At 37.8% G+C, this 17,458-nt stretch overlaps 1 protein-coding gene and 1 long non-coding RNA gene across 5 annotated transcripts in view; both read right to left on the bottom strand.

The window, feature by feature from the left end:
- LOC126983195 (uncharacterized) overlaps positions 1-17,458 on the bottom strand; it is an 89,874-nt gene that overhangs the window by 10,249 nt on the left and 62,167 nt on the right. The window contains exons 3-6 of the mRNA XM_050835771.1: positions 11,091-11,220; positions 5,186-5,242; positions 1,294-1,398; positions 509-643 (exon numbers count right to left, since the gene is read on the bottom strand). Of these exons, the coding sequence (XP_050691728.1) occupies positions 509-643; positions 1,294-1,398; positions 5,186-5,242; positions 11,091-11,220 (427 nt within the window). The remainder of the gene's footprint in view (positions 1-508; positions 644-1,293; positions 1,399-5,185; positions 5,243-11,090; positions 11,221-17,458) is intronic.
- On the bottom strand, positions 1,405-4,222 carry LOC126983198 (uncharacterized). 4 transcript variants are annotated; one of them, XR_007735618.1, is made up of 5 exons: positions 3,708-4,222; positions 2,995-3,425; positions 2,871-2,932; positions 2,725-2,808; positions 1,405-2,568 (listed from the first exon to the last, which is right to left on the bottom strand). It is a non-coding gene; the product is annotated as an uncharacterized LOC126983198 (long non-coding RNA). The 4 variants fall into 4 exon arrangements; XR_007735616.1 differs by having other exon boundaries at positions 2,725-2,932; XR_007735617.1 differs by lacking the exon at positions 3,708-4,222 and adding an exon at positions 3,520-3,686 and having other exon boundaries at positions 2,725-2,932.

The following is a 17,458-nucleotide window of genomic DNA, read 5'->3' on the forward strand; positions in this document are numbered from 1 at the left end:
TGCTTATTCCTCCCTTTCTCTTTTTTACATATTTATCCTTCCTCTTCTTGTTCTTCTTACTTTATTTTTTCTTCCTCCTCCTACAAGTCCTACTCCTTCCTCCTTCTCTTCCTCCTAGAAATCCTACTCCTACTCCTCCTTCTCCTCGTCTTTCTCTTCATCCTCATCCTCTCCCTATTTTTCTTCCTCCTCCTCATACAAGTCCTACTCCTCCTGACTCTTATTTTATTATCTCTTTCTTCCTTCCTTCCTTCCTCCTCCTCCTCCTCCTTCTACAAATTCTATTCCTACTCCTCCTCCTTCTCCTCGTCTTTCTCTTCATCCTCATCCTCTCCCTATTTTTCTTCCTCCTCCTACAAGTCCTACTTCCCCTGACTCTTCTTACTTTATTTTTTCTTCCTTCCTTCCTCCTCCTCTTCCTACAAATCCTCCTCCTCCTCCTTCTCCTCGTCTTTCTCTTCATCCTCATCCTCTCCCTATCACCACCACCACCACCGCCACCGCGTACCTTGCAGGAGGTGTGGAGGGGCCGCATCTGCACGTTGTCGATGAAGGAGACGTGGTTCTCGGGGTGCCAGTCGAGCGAGTACACCACCACGTCGAACCGGTTCTCCTCCAACACCTGGTTCACGGGCGGGATCACCTGGGGAAGGGAGGTAATTAGTACAAGCGAGGTACAGGTGAGCTGGATCTGTCTTTATACCGTTTGTTTTGTTTGATCTTATTTTGTTTGTTTGTTTGTTTGTTTTTTCTCTATGACCATTTTTTTGTCAAGTTGTCAGTCTATCCTTGTGACATTTAATCATCCTTTTTTTTTTATCCTCTCTGCCTTTTTTTTCTATTCTTGTCTTTTCTTCTCTGTTTTTTTTAATTTCCTTCTGTCTGTTGTTTTTTCTCCTGTCCTTTTCCCTTATTTCTGTCTTTTCCTCTTCACCTGGTTAAGGGAGATAATTAGTACAGGTGAGTTTTACAAGGCTTGTTTTCTATGTGTTTTTATTTTTGTATTTTCCTTCCTTCTGTTAATTGTCTTTGACCCTGTTCTTTACCATTTCCTTCTGCCTTTTCCCTTTCTCCTGGATAAGGGAGATAATTAGCTTTCTCTATTTATATATCTTTATCTATCAATATCTAATAATTATCTATCAGTCTGTATTTATCTATATGTATCTATCTATCTATTCCCTCTGTTTCCATGTGTATCTATCTATCTGTGTATCTAGTAGCTGTCTATTGGCCTGTTCACACACTCCATCACCCTTTCTCCTTCCAAACCTGATGGCCAGGCAGCCTCACCTCCTCGCCGTGATGACCCGCCGGACAGTTGCTGAGGGCGAGGGAGCCGGAGATGAAGTCGTTCTGCACGTCCACCACCACCAGGGCCGTCACGGGGCGCACCACCTGAACCGGACACACGCCAAAGACAGGTTAGTGAAGCGTACACCCTTAGAGATAAATCCCTCTAAACACTTATCGGCTATATTATAAGACTTAAGCCATTTTCTTCCCTCCTAGCCAAATGCCTCTAAACACTTATCCGCTATGTTATAAGACTTAAGCCATTCTCTTCCCTCTCAGCCAAATGCCTCTAAACACTTATCCGCTATGTTATAAGACTTAAGCCATTCTCTTCCCTCCTAGCCAAATGCCTGTAAACTATTCCCCGTATTACAAGTTCTCTCCTAAGCTCTTCCCTTGACATCATTTCCAAGAATATTAGTATCGCAGACTTTGTTTCTTACGATTTTTCTGTATGAATAATTCTACATATTAGTTTTCTCTTGTAAGGAAAAGCATAGCGTAAATAAGATAAGATAAGGGTTTTGGAGGGGAAGTATGTGAAATCCAACAGAGGCGTAAAATATATGTAGTTTAGAAGGTGCCGTTGTGTTTTGAGTTGGTAACAATTGACATCTTGCTGTTATTAGTCCTGAAATCGTATGGCGTTTTAGCTAAATGCAAAAAGTCTTAAAAAATCATAAGCTGTTACAGACAAATGCCTCTCAGTGCTACACAATAACTGTTGCTAATCCGAAAATCGCAGGGAATCATAGCTGAGTGTCTCGGTATACCACGCTTACTGATCTTAATCCTCAGGCCACCAAGAGCACTCACCTTAATTTAATTAGGTGTAGTAGAGGGTGTTGCTGCCAAATGCCTTTCAGTGCTACACCTACTGGTAACCCGGTAGCAGCGACGGGGCAAATTTGTGGCTTTACCGTGTACCAGCGACGGGCCATATTTTTGCCATGATATACAGTAACCCCCCAAAAATAGATGATGCATAAACTGATCACAAAAGGGGTTGAAATATATTATGAAATGGTTTGCGTGAGTGATGATTTTTTCTCATTTTTCTCGCTTAGAGGGAGCTTTAAGAAACATGATCCCCGCAGCTACCGGGTTAATAATCCTAAAATCGCAGGGAATTATAGTTAAATGCTTCTATATGCAACGGTCGCTGACACTAATCCTTGACTCGCCAAGAGCACTCAGGTTGATGTGTTGTGGAGGGTGCTACAGCCAAATGCCTCTGAACCATGAACGCCTTTGAACCAACACCCTCTAAACCTCTAAAGTCCTGTCCAAGAATCTCTAAACCAAGAACGCCTTTGAGCCAACACCCTCCAAACCTCTAAAGTCCTAACCAAGAATCTCTAAACCAAGAACATCGTGGGTGTTGATACTTGTAAACCATGAACGCCTTTGAACCAAGACTCTCTAAACCTCTAAAGTCCTGCCCAAGAATCTCTAAACCAAGAACGCCTTTGAACCAACACCCTCTAAACCTCTAAAGTCCTGCCCAAGAATCTCTAAACCAAGAACGCCTTTGAACCAACACCCTCCAAACCTCTAAAGTCCTGCCCAAGAACCTCTAAACCAAGAACGCCTTTGAACCAACACCCTCTAAACCTCTAAAGTCCTGCCCAAGAATCTCTAAACCAAGAACGCCTTTGAACCAACACCCTCCAAACCTCTAAAGTCCTGCCCAAGAACCTCTAAACCAAGAACGCCTTTGAACCAACACCCTCTAAACCTCTAAAGTCCTGCCCAAGAATCTCTAAAAGAAGAACGCCTCAACCAAGAACGGCATGTGTGTAGGTCCTTCTAAACCATGAACGCCTTTGAACCAAGACTCTCTAAACCTTTAAAGTCCTGCCCAAAAATCTCTAAACCAAGAACGGCGTGTGTGTAGATACTTCTAAACCATGAACGCCTTTGAACCAAGACTCTCTAAACCTCTAAAGTCCTGCCTAAGAATCTCTAAACCAAGAACGGCGTGGGTGTAGATACTTCTAAACCATGAACGCCTTTGAACCAACACCCTCTAAACCTCTAAAGTCCTGCCCAAGAATCTCTAAACCAAGAACGGCGTGGGTGTAGATACTTCTAAACCATGAACGCCTTTGAACCAACACCCTCTAAACCTCTAAAGTCCTGCTCAAGAATCTCTAAACCAAGAACATCGTGGGTGTAGATACTTGTAAACCATGAACGCCTTTAAACTAACACCTTCTAAACCTCTAAAGTCCTACCCAAGAATCTCTAAACCAAGAACGGCGTGGGTGTAGATACTTCTAAACCATAAACGCCTTTGAACCAACACCCTCTAAACCTCTAAAGTCCTGCTCAAGAATCTCTAAACCAAGAACATCGTGGGTGTAGATACTTGTAAACCATGAACACCTTTAAACCAACACCTTCTAAACCTCTAAAGTCCTACCCAAGAATCTCTAAACCAAGAACGGCGTGGGTGTAGATACTTCTAAACCATGAACGCCTTTAAACCAAGACTCTCTAAGCCTTTACTAAATCAAGAATATGAAATCCAAGAACGCCTCTAAACCTATAACCCGAGAACGCCAGTAACACTCAGGTTATTTATATGTGGGTAGGGTGCTATTGTTAAACGCCTCTGAGCACTACAACGACTGTTACCGATATTATTAATGATATCGTAGAATCATCAGCGGCACTTAGAAGTTAATGATACGCACGTCTGTTCTAGTGAATCATGAGTGGTTGTTGTACCTCTTTTCTAACCTAAATTGACCATCTTTTCCTTTTACAATTCCTCTGCCTTTGTTGTGGAGTGATTGATGTATGGAATGTTTCTGTTGTTTTTTGCCCTTGAACTGCACCCTTACTCCACCTTTACCATCCTGACCTAAATTGACCAACTTTTTCAACTCCTTTCTCTTTGCTGTTTGAGGATTGATATGCGATCTTTGTTGTGGAGTGATTGATGTATGGAATGTTTCTGTTGTTTTTTGCCCTTGAACTGCATCCCTTACTCCACCTTTACCATTCTGACCCAAACTGACCAACTTTTTCAACTCCTTTCTCTTTGCTGTTTGAGGATTGATATGCGATCTTTTTACAACTCCTCTTCCTATGTTGTGGAGGGATTGATGTATGGAATGTTTCTGTTGTTTTTTGCCCTTGAACTGCATCCCTTACTCTACCATTCTGACCCAAACTGACCCCTCTTTTCTTTTTACAACTCCTCTCCCTTTGCTGTGGAGGGATTGATGTATGGAATGTTTCTGTTGTTTTTTGCCCTTGAACTGCATCCCTTACTCCACCTTTACCATTCTGACCCAAATTGACCAACTTTTTCAACTCCTTCCTGATTTCCCGTTTACTGTTCCTATTGTTATGACCGCCCTGTATGGCTCTTAACCCGGTAGCTGCGGGGATCATGTTTCTTAATTAAAGGCCCCTCAAAGCGAATTAATGAGAAAAAAAATCATCACTCACACACACCATTTCATAAAATATATCAACGCATTTGTGATCAGTTTATGCATCATCTATTTTGGGGGGTCTTTATCATTACAAAAATTTGGCCCGTCGCTGCTACACGGTAAAGCCACAAATTTGGGTAAAGCCACAAATTTGTCCTGTCGCTGCTACACGGTAAAGCCACAATTTGGCCTGTCGTTGCTACACGGTAAAGCCACAAATTTGTCCCGTCGCTGCTACACGGTAAAGCCACAAATTTGGCCCGTCGCTGCTACACGGTAAAGCCACAAATTTGGCCCGTCGCTGCTACACGGTAAAGCCACAAATTTGGCCCGTCGCTGCTACCGGGTTAAGATGGACTAAAAGAGCAATTTAATCCTCTCCAATTCTTTAAGTGGCTGGGGAAGGGGTGCTCGATCCTGAAACAAAGGGATTCACGCACCTGTTTGATCCATTTCTGCCAGCAGTATCTGAACTCCTCCTTGTCGATCACGTGGTCCTGAAAGAGAGAGGGAAGAGGGATTGAGTAGTGTTAAACGATGCCATTGTGACTGAAATAGTGTGTGTGGGTGTGTGTGAAAGTGAGTGCGGAAGGTTTGAAAAAGTGTGAAAAATGGTAGAAAAGTGCGAAAAGAATGTGAAAAAGTGAGAGAATATGAAAAAGAAAGTGTGAGATCGTGTGTAAAAGTATAAAAAGTGTGAAAATGTGTAGAAAAGTGTGAAAAGAATATGAAAAACAGTGTGAGAGGATGAAAAAGAGCCTGAAAGTGTGGAAAAGAGTGTGGGATAGTGTGTGAAAGTATAAAAAGTGTATAAGTATGAAAAAGTGTTAAAGCGAGTGAGTGTGAGAGTGAGAGTGAGGGTGACGTGTGTGTGTGTGTGTGTGTGTGTGAGTGAGTGTGTTAGAGTTTGTGCGTGCGTGCGTGCGTGCCCTACATATTCCGTCCCCCTACAGTAATTTCTCCCCAGGCGACGCTCTCCCTCCGTCTCACCTGTCCTTGGCGCACCTGCTAATTACCCGCGTATCCCTCACCTGTCCCGGCCCACCTGTGTTTAGGCGCAATCAAGGTGACCAACGTGAAGTGAAGAGTGAGTGAGTGAGTGAGTGAGTGAGTGAGTGAGTGAGTGAGTGAGTGAGTGAGTGAGTGAGTGAGTGAGTGAGTGAGTGAGTGAGTTAGTGAGTGAGTGAGTGAGTGAGTGAGTGAGTGAGTGAGTGAGTGAGTGAGTGAGTGAGAGAGAGAGAGAGAGAGAGAGAGAGAGAGAGAGAGAGAGAGAGAGAGAGAGAGAGAGAGAGAGAGATAGGAGGTATAAATGAGCAAAAAGAGGAAAAGAGAAAAAGAAAAAGAAAAAAGAGAAAAAGAGAGAAAGAGGGGGAGAGACGATTAATGAGACTAAAATAAAGGGAATTTTTATACAGATGAGTGAAAATTACCTCAAAAAATGCAAAAAATAATTGAGATGAGAGACCAGTAAAGGGGAAGAGGAGGGAAGAAGATAATGAAGAGAGGGATGAAGGAGACAAGGACAAAGGGAAGAAGTAGAGAAATTAACGAAAATGAATTAGGGAAGTAGAGAAAGAAGTAGAGAAATTAACGAAACGAATGAATTAGGGAAGTAGAGAAAGAAGTAGAAAGAAGTAGAAAGTAGAAAGAAGTAGAAGTAGAAAGAAGTAAAAATGAATTAGGGAGGTAAAGAAAGAAGTAGAGAAATTAACGAAACGAATGAACAAGGGAAGTAGAGAAAGAAATAGAGAGAAGTAGAAATGAATCAGGGAGGTAGAGAATGAAGTAGATAAATTAACGAAAATGAATTAGGGTAAAGGAAGAAGTCGACACAGTAGGCAACGAAAAAGAGTAGGAAAAGGAAAAAAAGAGGATGAAGGATGAGAGAGATAAGGGTGATTAAGGAAGATAACGCTAGAGAACATGAGACGCGAAGATGAAAGTCAGGGAAAAGAAAATAAAGAAAGAGAAAACGAAAAGAAAAAAGAAAAGAAAAAGAAAACGCAACAAAGATAGAGGAAAAAAAGGAAAATGAGAAGGAAAAATCGAAAAAAAGTGTAGAATTACAAAAAAAAGGGAAAATAAAAGCTAAATAAGAAAAAAATACAAAGGTCATAAAGGAAATAAAAGAAAAAGGATAAATAAGAGAAAAACCTGAAAACAGAAAGTAGAGGAAAAATCAGTAAAAAGAAGAGAAATAGGAAGAGAAAAATGATATGAAGAAGAGAAAGGAACATGTAATAAGGGTGATCAAGATTATATAAAAGAAAACGGAAATATTGAAGGAAAATATGAAAGGAAAACTACAGAAAAAGATGAGGAAAGAAGATTAAAAGATAGATTAGTCACATGATAAAACCGATAAGGAGAAAGAAGGAATATAAAAAGAAATGTAAAATGAGGAGAAATGAAATGTAAAAGAATGAAAAAGGAAAAGAAAAGGTAAAAAAAAGGAAAAAGAGGAAAGAGAAATGGTAAAAGAGAAAAGAAAGGAGTTGCAATAAAGTGAAAAAAAAGAAAAGTTAGGAAATGGAATGTTGAAAAGAAGTAAAAGACGAGGAAAGAAGAAAAAGAAATGTGTTAAATAAGGATGACCAAGAACACACCAGAGAACGGTACGGAAAAGAACAAAAATAAAGGAAAATAATATGATAAACAAAGCAGAAAAGAGTGCAGAAGAAAGGAAGATTTTAGGAAGAGGATCAAGAAGAAGAAATAGAGGGAAAGGAAATTAGAAAAACGAAAACAAAAAAAAATAAGGAAAATAAAAGGAAAAAGAAAACTACAATAAGGAGATAGAAAATGTAAATAAAGAAAAATAAGAGAAATACAAGAAGAAGATACTGATAGCGAAAGAGATGGAGTATTAATAAACGAAGCAAAAAGAAGGAAAATAGGAAAATGAAGAGAAGGAAATTTAAAGGAGAAAGGAAAAGTGAAGGGAAACTATAGAGAAAGAAATAAGGAAAGAAAAAAAAAAGAAAAAAGAAGGAAAATAGAAACTCGAAGGAAACTAAGAGAGAAAGAAATAACGAAAGAGAAGAAATAAAGAAAAGAAAGAAAACAGAAACTTGAAGGAAACTGAAAGAGAAAGAAATAAGGAAAGAGAAAAGAAATAAAAAAGAAAGAAGATAGAAATTCGAAAGAAACTAAGAGAAAATAATAAGAAATATGAAAAGAGAAGAGAAACAGAAAAGAAAGAAAATAGAAACTCGAAGGAAACTAAAAGAGAAAATAATAAGAAATATGAAGAGAGGGGAAGAAAATTGGAAAAATAAAAAAAAGAATAAAAACTTCACCTCCGCATGATTACCAAGGGGGGAGGAGGACAAAGGGATCGGGAAACATGAAAAGCGCCCGCGGGAAATTGCTCGAAATTATGGAAAGAAAAGGCGCACGGAGGATGAAAAGAAGGATAAAAAATAATGGGGTCCAGTCTTCCGCCGCTGACACCCCCGCGAAAATAGCCTATTGGTGGCTCCTCGCAACGCTAGAATTAAGCCGTCTCGTAAATATCATGAATTGTGTTTATCTCTGAAGGGAAAATTACCTGAGTGCCGATAATGTTGTAGGAATGTGTTAGCGATGAGTCTTGGGAAGGATTTTTGTGGGTCCTCAGGTGGTGTGTGTGTGTGTGTGTGTGTCAAGAATGCTGTGTACAGGTAAAGAACACATATAAAGGAAAATAATATGATAAAGCAGAAAAGAATGCAGAAGACAGGAAGATTTTACGAAGAGGATGATGAAGAAATTTAGAGAAAGGAAATTGATAAAAAAGCAAAAAATACAGAAAAGGGAAAGAAAATATAAATGAAAATGATATGATAAAGCAGAAAAGAATGCAGTAGACAGGAAGATTTTACGAAGAGGATGAAGAAGAAGAAATATAGAGAAAGGAAATTGAAAAGAAAACAAAAAAGAGAGAAAGGGAAAGAAAATACATGACAGAAAACAAAAAAGTAAAGAAAGAAAATACATAGATAAAACAAAACAAAATGTAAAGAAAATAAAAGAGAAGGATAAAAAGAGGAAAAGAAGGAAAATAAATAAGGGAAGGAAAATAAAATAAGGGAATAAGAAAATTAAAACAAAAATTAAGGATATGATAAGAAAATAGGCGAAAAATGAGAAACAATAAAGAAAAAAATAAAGGAATGAGAAAACTAAAACAAAAATTAAGGATATGATCAGAAAATAGGCGAAAAGAGGAGAAACAATAAAAAATCAAAATCAAAACGAGGAGCAAAATTATATCTTGTAATGAGAATAAAGTCGGTATTGCCAGACACTTCCATCCCTCACATCAACTATTTTCAAAGGCCGAAGAGTTGATCAATCGGGTACTAACGAGGGTCTGGTTAGGTTCATGGGAGCGTTACCAAACTATCGTACCCAACCACGCAGTACAGCATATTATATTTTCCGATTTCTGACTCACAGCTATCGCAAACAAACACCAATAAGTAACGCTTTTAACGATAACTTTAAATGGAATCTCGTTATCTGTGTGGGTAGGAGAGTTTTGGCCCCTGGAACTTATCAATGCGATGTTTTGAGTACGATAATATGGTAACGTTGGTTCATGGTACAGAAGAATAATAATAAAACTGCCCCTGAAAAAAACTCTCAAAAAAAGAAAGTTTGAACGTACGTTTTTTGGTGCAGAAATTTTTTAGAATATGGCCAAATGTGTCGATCAATCGGGTCCTAATGAGTGTTTAGGTTCATGGTACAGAAGAAGGGTCATACAACTACCCCTGGAAATGCTCAAAACTCCTAGGAAAGCCTTGTTGAATACGTGGCTTGGGTGCCGAAATGTTTTAGAATATGGCCAAATGTGTCTCCGGTTTTGAATAGCTTGGTCTCGTTTTTATATCAACTGTTTTCAAAGGCCGAAGAGTTGATCAATCGGGTCCTAATGAGTGTTTAGGTTCATGGTACAGAAGAAGGGTCATACAACTACCCCTGGAAATGCTCAAAACTCCTTGGAAAGCCTTGTCAAATACGTAGCTTGGGCGCCGAAATGTTTTAAGAATATGGCCCTGTGTGTTTCCGGTTTGGATAACTTGGTCTTGTTTTTATATCAAGAAATTCGTAGTTGAGAAGAGAATGAGTTTAGCGTTTGCAGTGGCGGAGAAAGCGCTAAACGAGAGTACCCGTCACATGATTTTAGTCTGCTATTGACCTAAATATATAAAGTCAGTGTAGTTGTATATATTTCATTTAATAGCAAATCGTATAGCAAGTGTTTGAAGTGGGTTACAAGAGGCTTTCAAAGGAGACTATCGAGGCACCGCTCCTCCCGAAATTGACCTCTTTTTCGGCCACTCTTCTGAACTCTCTATAGGACCAGTGTTTAGCGGACTTATTATCTCATTGTTACTTTTTTTTGACCCTTGAGCTGCTTCCTTTACTATAAAAAAAGAAAGAAAGGGGGTTTGATGGAGTGTTGCCCGGAGGGTGTTTGAATATCAGTTAACTATTTTAACGATAAACATAGATGAATCTCGTTATTGGGGAGCACAAGACAGATTTTGGGTCGGAAGTCGGTAAATATAAGAGGCTGAGTACGACAATCTGGCAACGTTGGTGCCTCAAAGTATAGGCCCGGCTGTATGTATATAGTCATCCACTGAGGGGAGAGAGAGGGAGGGTAGTGGACGAAATGGAGGAAGAAAAATATGTAAAAAAAAACAAAAAATGAGAGATTATGTATTAATTATCTATTTTAACCCATTGAATGCGGATTTCCTACAGTTAGACCTCACCAAGCTACTGGAATGGAGCAAAAAGTGGCTGTTACGATTCAATGAAGAAAAATGTAAAGTCCAGCGCACCAATACCACATGGGAAACACTCCACTATCCACCACAGAGGCAGAGAAAGACCTAGGAGTATAATGTTACCAGACTACCAGGGAAGGGATATCCAGCACACCAATACCACATGGGAAACACTCCACTATCCACCACAGAGGCAGAGAAAGACCTGGGAGTATAATGTTACCAGACTACCAGGGAAGGGATATCCAGCACACCAATACCACATGGGAAACACTCCACTATCCACCACAGAGGCAGAGAAAGACCTGGGAGTATAATGTTACCAGGCTACCAGGGAAGGGATAGAAACACACCACAGCAGAGGCAGAAGAGAGGGGGGAGAGACCAGACTACCAGACTAGGGATATCAGGCACACCAACACCATACCACACAAACACTCCACTATCCACCACAGAGGCAGAGAAAGACCTGGGAGTATAATGTTACCAGGCTACCAGGGAAGGCCAAATCCGTGCCAATCGCAGCGGACGGGTTAAGGGAGTGTTGCGGGTCTTGCCTTACCTTGTTGGTGTCGAAGATGGTGAAGATGGTGTTGAGCATCGACGTCTCCACCGGGTAGGGTTTGCCACGCTCGTTCCTGAAGAGAGCCCGACACAGCGCCGAAAACTCGCTCTGGTTGAGGAAGCCGTCCCTGGCGAGAGGAAGGAAGGGAAATAATAAATAGAAGGAAAATAAAAAAGAAAGAAAAGGAGAAAAAATAAAGGAAAATTAGATAGAAAAAGAGAAAAAGATTAAAAACAGTGAAAATGAAAAGAGAAGGAGAATGAAGGAAAGGAAAAGGAGAAGGAAGGAAGGAAGAAAGGAAGGAAGGAAAGAAAAAAGAGAAGAAGGAAATTAAAAACGATGAAAACGAACAAAAAAGAGAAGGAGAATGAAGGAAGGGCAAAGAAGAAGGAAGGAAGGAAGGAAGGAAAGGAAAAAGAGAAGAAGAAAATTAAAAACAATGAAAACGAAAAAAAAAGAGAAGGAGAATGAAGGAAAGGAAAAGGAGAAAGAAGGAAGGAAGGAAAGGAAAAAGAGAAGAAGAAAATTAAAAACAATGAAAACGATAAAAAAAGATAATGAATGAGAAGATAAAGAAGAAAAAAGGAAGTAGATAAGTTAGATGAAGAAGTGAATGTAGTAATGTTGATAAAGGTTAAATTGATAGTCCGCCACTTAGGTGAGGAAGGAAGATTAAAAGATAGATTAGTCACATGATAAAACCGATAAGGAGAAAGAAGGAATAGAAAAGGAAATCCAAAATGAGGAAAAAGAAATGCAAAAAAATGAAAAATGAAAAAAAGAAAAGGTAAAAAAAGGAAGGAAAGGAAAAAGAAATGGTAAAAGAGAAAAGAAGGAAGTGCAGTAAGGAAAAAAAGAGAAAAAAGAAAAGGTAAGAAATGGAATGGTGAAAAGAAGAAAAACTAAAGGGAAAAAAAGATAGAAAAGGGACATGTAAAAAAAAAGAAAACAAAGAAAATGAAAAGGAAAGCGAAAAGGTTAAAAAATGGAAAAAAAGAAAACGAAACAAGGAAAAAATTAACAAGAAAAAAAGGAAAAGTGTAAAAGAAAACCAAGGAAAGTCAAAAGAAATTAAAGGAAAATGAAGAATAATATGGAAAAAGAACGTATGAGATTAGTCACATGAAGAAGTGAATGTACTAATGTTAATGAAGGATAAATATTGATAGGAAAGAAGATTAAAAAGTAGATTAGTGACATGATTAAGTGGGGATATTGATGTTGATAAAAGATGAGTTGAAAGTCCATCCATTAGGTGAATAAAGAAGATTAGAAACGTTGATTAGTTACATGATTAAGCTAGCATATTGATGTTGTTAAGAGATGAGTTGAAAGTCCATCCATTAGGTGAATAAAGAAGATTAGAAACGTTGATTAGTAACATGATTAAGTTAAGATATTGATGTTGATAAAAAGATGAATCGATTCGTCACATGATAAAGTCGATAGAGAGAAAGAAGGAATAGAAAAAAAGGAATCTAAAATGAGAAAAAAAGAAAATGTGAATAAATGAAAAATGAAAAAAAGAAAATGTAAGAAAATGAAAAATGAAAAAAAGAAAATGTAAGAAAATGAAAAATGAAAAAAAGAAAATGTAAAAGAAATGGTAAAAGAGAAAAGAAGGAAGTGCAATAAATCTATTAAGTGAAGAAAGAAGAGAAAGAAGTAGATTAGTCACGATAAGGTGGAAAGAAGATGGAGGAGATGATAAAGAAGAAGATAAAGGATAGAAGATGATGGTAGATGTATATTTCCTTCTTTATTTGTTACTTTTCATCTTTTTCTCCCTCTTTCCCTCCCTTCTTTTCATCTTTTTCTCCCTCTCTCTCTCCCTCCCTCCCTTCCTTCTTTTCATCTTTTTCTCCCTCCTTCCCTCCCTCCCTCCCTCCCTTCTTTTCATCTTTTTCTCCCTTTCTCTCTCTCCCTCCCTCCCTTCCTTCCTTCTTTTCATCTTTTTCTCCCTCCTTCCCTCCCTTCTTTTCATCTTTTTCTACCTCCTATCCTCACTCTCTCCCTTCTTTTCATCTTTTTCTCCTTCTCTCCCTCCCTTCCTCCCTATCTTCTTTTCATCTTTTTCTCCCTCCTTCCTTCCCTCCCTCCCTCCTTTCTTTTCATCTTTTTCTCCCTCCTTCCCTCCCTCCCTCCCTTCTTTTCATCTTTTTTGTCCCTTTCTCTCCCTCCCTCCCATCCTTCTTTTCATCTTTTCTTTTCTTCTCCCTCCCTCCCTTCCTTCTTTTCATCTTTTTCTCCTTCTCTCCCTCCCTTCCTCCCTATCTTCTTTTCATCTTTTTCTCCCTCCTTCCTTCCTCCCTCCCTCCTTTCTTTTCATCTTTTTCTCCCTTCCTCCTTCCCTCCCTTCTTCTTATACAATGAGGTCTAAAGGAGAAGATAGAAAGGATAATGAGGGATAGAAAACAAGAGTAGATGATAAAGAAAAGAAGATAAGGGAGAGGATTACGGTTGATGAGTCACACGAGTAAGCGAGTGCGTTGATGTTGATGAATGATAAAGTTGAAAGTTAAATTGATGATCCGTCCCTTTGGCGATGAGGAAAAAAAGAAAATAGATAAACTGGATAAATAAAGAAAAATTACAAGTCAGATGAATTGGTGTGTGAATTGATATGAAAAGAAGAAAATAGAGAAAGTAAATGAATAAAGAAACGAAAACACGCAAATCGGATGAATAAGGAAGTAAAATAATATTGATAAAAAATAGAGCAGAGAAATTAGATTAACATTCCATCCCTTTGGCGATAAAAAACAAAGGTAATTGATGAAGAAAATTAATGAAAGGAAAGTATATAAGAAAGTAGATAACGAAAGTAAATAAATATAGAAAAGAAAACACGTAGTCAGATGAATAAGGAAGTAAAATGATATTGATGAAAGATAGAACAGAGAAATTAGAGTGACATTCCATCCCTTTGGCGATAAAAAAGAAAGTAGATGAAAAAAATTAATGAAAGGAAAGTATATTAGAAAGTAGATAACGAAAGTAAATAAATACTGAAAAGACAACACGCAAATCAGATAAATAAGTGATTAAAATAATATTGATAAAAGATAGAACAGAGAAATTAGATTAATATTCCATCCCTTTGGCGAGGAAAAAAGAAGGAAATAGATGAAGAAAATTAATGAAAGGAAAATATTTAAGAAAGTAGATAACGAAAGTAAATAAATACAGAAAAGAAAACACAGAAATCAGATGAATAAGGAAGTAAAATGATATTGATAAAAGATAGAACAGAGAAATTAGAGTGACATTCCATCCCTTTGGCGATAAAAAAAGAAGGCAGATGAAGAAAATTAATGAAAGGAAAGTATAATATAAAGAAGATAAGTTAGATTAATAAGCGACTGGGTAAATTTTAATGAGTTAGAAAAAGCTGATATGCTAATTGAATAATCCGTCTTAGGAGAGAGAAAAAGGGAAAAGAAAGGAAAGAAGATGCATAGAAAAGTGGTTGGATTGATGTTAATAAGTTTGATAAAGCCGATGAAGAGAAAGAAGGAATAGGAAAAGCAATGTAAAAAGAGGAAAAAGGAAATGTCAAAAAATCGATTAGGAAAAAAGGAAAAAGAAATAGTGAAAAAAAGATAAGAGAAAAAAATAAGTGCAAAAAAGAAAAAAAATATAAAATGAAGGTAATAAATGAAATGACGAAAAAAAAGGTAAAAAAAGACATATAAAAAAGAAAACAAAGAAAGTGAAAAGGAAAAGCAATATAAAACGAAAAAAAGAAAACGAAACAGAAAAAAAAACAAGAAAAAAGAAGAAAAACATCAAAGGTATAAAAGCAAACTAAGGCAAGTCGAAAGAAGAAAAAATAAAAATAAAGAAAATAAGAGAGAAAGGAATAAAAGAGGAAGAAAATTGTGTAACTCAGAGTCGCTGGGAAATATTTTTGATGGTTATTTTATTGTGACACGCGAAGGGGGGAGGCGGGAGGTCAGGTCAACAGAGAGAGAGAGAGAGAGAGAGAGAGAGAGAGAGAGAGAGAGAGAGAGAGAGAGAGAGAGAGAGAGAGAGAGAGAGGAAAGAAGAAAACAAAGAAGAAAATGGAGAAGAAAATGAAGAAGAAAATGAAGAAGAAAATGAAGAAGAAAAGAGGGAAGAAAAGAGAGAAGAAAAGAGAGAAGAAGAGAAATGAAGAAAAGAAATGAAGAAAAGAAATGAAGAAAGAGAGAGAGAGAGAGAGAGAGAGAGAGAGAGAGAGAGAGAGAGCGGTGACCCCCCTCTTGACCCGCTCTCACATTATAGGCAATCTGAGTCCCTTTTCTCGTTAGTAATTTTAGGATCGATACGAAGAGAAAAATCTCTCTCTCTCTCTCTCTCTCTCTCTCTCTCTCTCTCTCTCTCTCTCTCTCTCTCTCTCCAAGACAAGGCTCAGAATAAGAAGATGGAAAGGATGATGGGAAGAAGAAAATGATGATGATGATGATGATGATGAAGGGGATGATGGGCGTTTAGATTCTTGACCTATTCTTCGTCGTTTTTATTTTATTTATTTATTTATTTTGATATTTTTTTTTCTTTTCCTTGCTACTTTTTTTTTCGTTGTATAAGAAGAAGGGAGGGAGGGAGGGAGGGAGGGAGAAAAAAAGAAAAATTACAAAGAAGGAAATACACGTCTACTATCATCCTCTATCCCTTATCTTCTTCTCTATCATCTCCTCCATCTTCTTTCGACCTTATTATATCAAAAGAAAGGAAGGGTCGAAGGGAAACGAAGCAAAAAAATAATGATAAGAAAAATAATACACATCTACCATCATTATCTTCTCCCTTATCTTCTCCTTCCATCTTCTTTTGTCAACCCTATTGTATCAGAAGAGAAGATAAAAAGAGAGAGAAAGAGGGGAAGGAGGAAAAGATGAAGCAAAAATCATTAAAGAAAGGTAACACGCATCATCTACCATCATTTTCTAACCTCACCATCCCTTCCATCTTTTTTTTTTAAGACAACATTTTTTTATAATTTCTTGGCTAGTTTTTTGTTTTTTGTTTTTCATTTCCTTTAATTTTCCGGTTTTTTTTCTTTTCTTGGCTATGTTTCTTTTTTTTTTCTTTAACTTTCCGAAGACAACTTTTTTAATCTTTTCTTGGATACTTTTTTTTCGTTTCCTTTTATTTTCCGAAGGTTTTTTTTCTCTTTTCTTGGCTATGTTTCTTCTTTTTATTTTCTTTAACTTTCCGAAGACAACTTTTTTAATCTTTTCTTGGATACTTTTTTTTTTTCGTTTTGATTTTCCGAAGACAACTTTTTTTTTTATCTTTTCTTGTTTACGTTTTTTTTTCATTTCCTTTTATTTTCCGAAGGTGGATATTTTTTGTTTATCTTTTCTTGGCTTTTTTGTGTTTTTCATTTTCTTTTACTTTCTGAAGACAATTTCTTTCTTTTCTTGGCTACGTTTCATTGTTTTCATTTTCTTTTATTTTCCGAAGACAACTTTTTTATCTTTTCTTGGATACGTTTTTGTTGTTGTTTTTTACTCCATTTATTTTCCGAATGGGTGTTTTTTTATTTTTTTTATTTTTTTAATTTATCTTTATTTTCCGAAGGAGGTGATTTTTTTCCCCTTTCTTTGGTACTTTTTTAAAAAAAATTCCTGTTTATTTTTTTCTTGATTTGAAGGGACACGATTTTCTTTATTTCTTGCTTAACTATTCCTCCTTTCTTCTTGTTTGCCTGTCTTCAATCCTTACTTGCTATCTTATTTCACAGGAAGATCGGTCACTTTTCTCTTTTATTGCTTTCTTAACTTTTTTCTTTATTAATTTGGTTATTTTCTGCGTATTTCCTATTTTTTTGTTATTTAAAAAAAAAATTAGTTATTATCTTCCTGTTCAAACTTCACCTTTACCTTCCTCTCAGGTGTGAAGGTGTGTCTCATTAACCCTCGCGGCCCGGCAGGTGAACAGATCGAAGGTGTGAGGAGGGCGTTGCATCATTCCCCCCCCCCCCCCCCTCCGGTCATCATTTTGTCATCACTACGTCATGAGTTGGGTTTATCCGCAGGTTACGTCAGATCTCCAGTCCCCCCCCCCCCTCCTCCTCCTCCTCCTCCTCCTCCTCCTCCTCCTCCTCCTCCTTCTCCTCCTTTCTTCCCTGCACGGTAGCATGACAAGAAAATATAGGTTGTTTGGAGTTTTCTTCCTTCTCTGTCCTCCTCCTCCGCTTCCTCCGCCTCCTCTTCTTCTTCCTCCTCCTCCTCCTCCTTCTCCTCTTCTTCCTCCTCCTCCTCCTCCTTCTCCTCCTCTTTCTAGACCATTACCCTTCCCTCCCTACTCCCTTTCTTCTTCCTCTTATTATTTCTCCTCCTCCTCCTCCTCCTCCTCCTCCTCCTCCTCCTCCTCCT

Source organism: Eriocheir sinensis, chromosome 53, assembly GCF_024679095.1.
Source record: "Eriocheir sinensis breed Jianghai 21 chromosome 53, ASM2467909v1, whole genome shotgun sequence".
Classification (NCBI taxonomy): Eukaryota; Metazoa; Arthropoda; class Malacostraca; order Decapoda; family Varunidae; genus Eriocheir; species Eriocheir sinensis.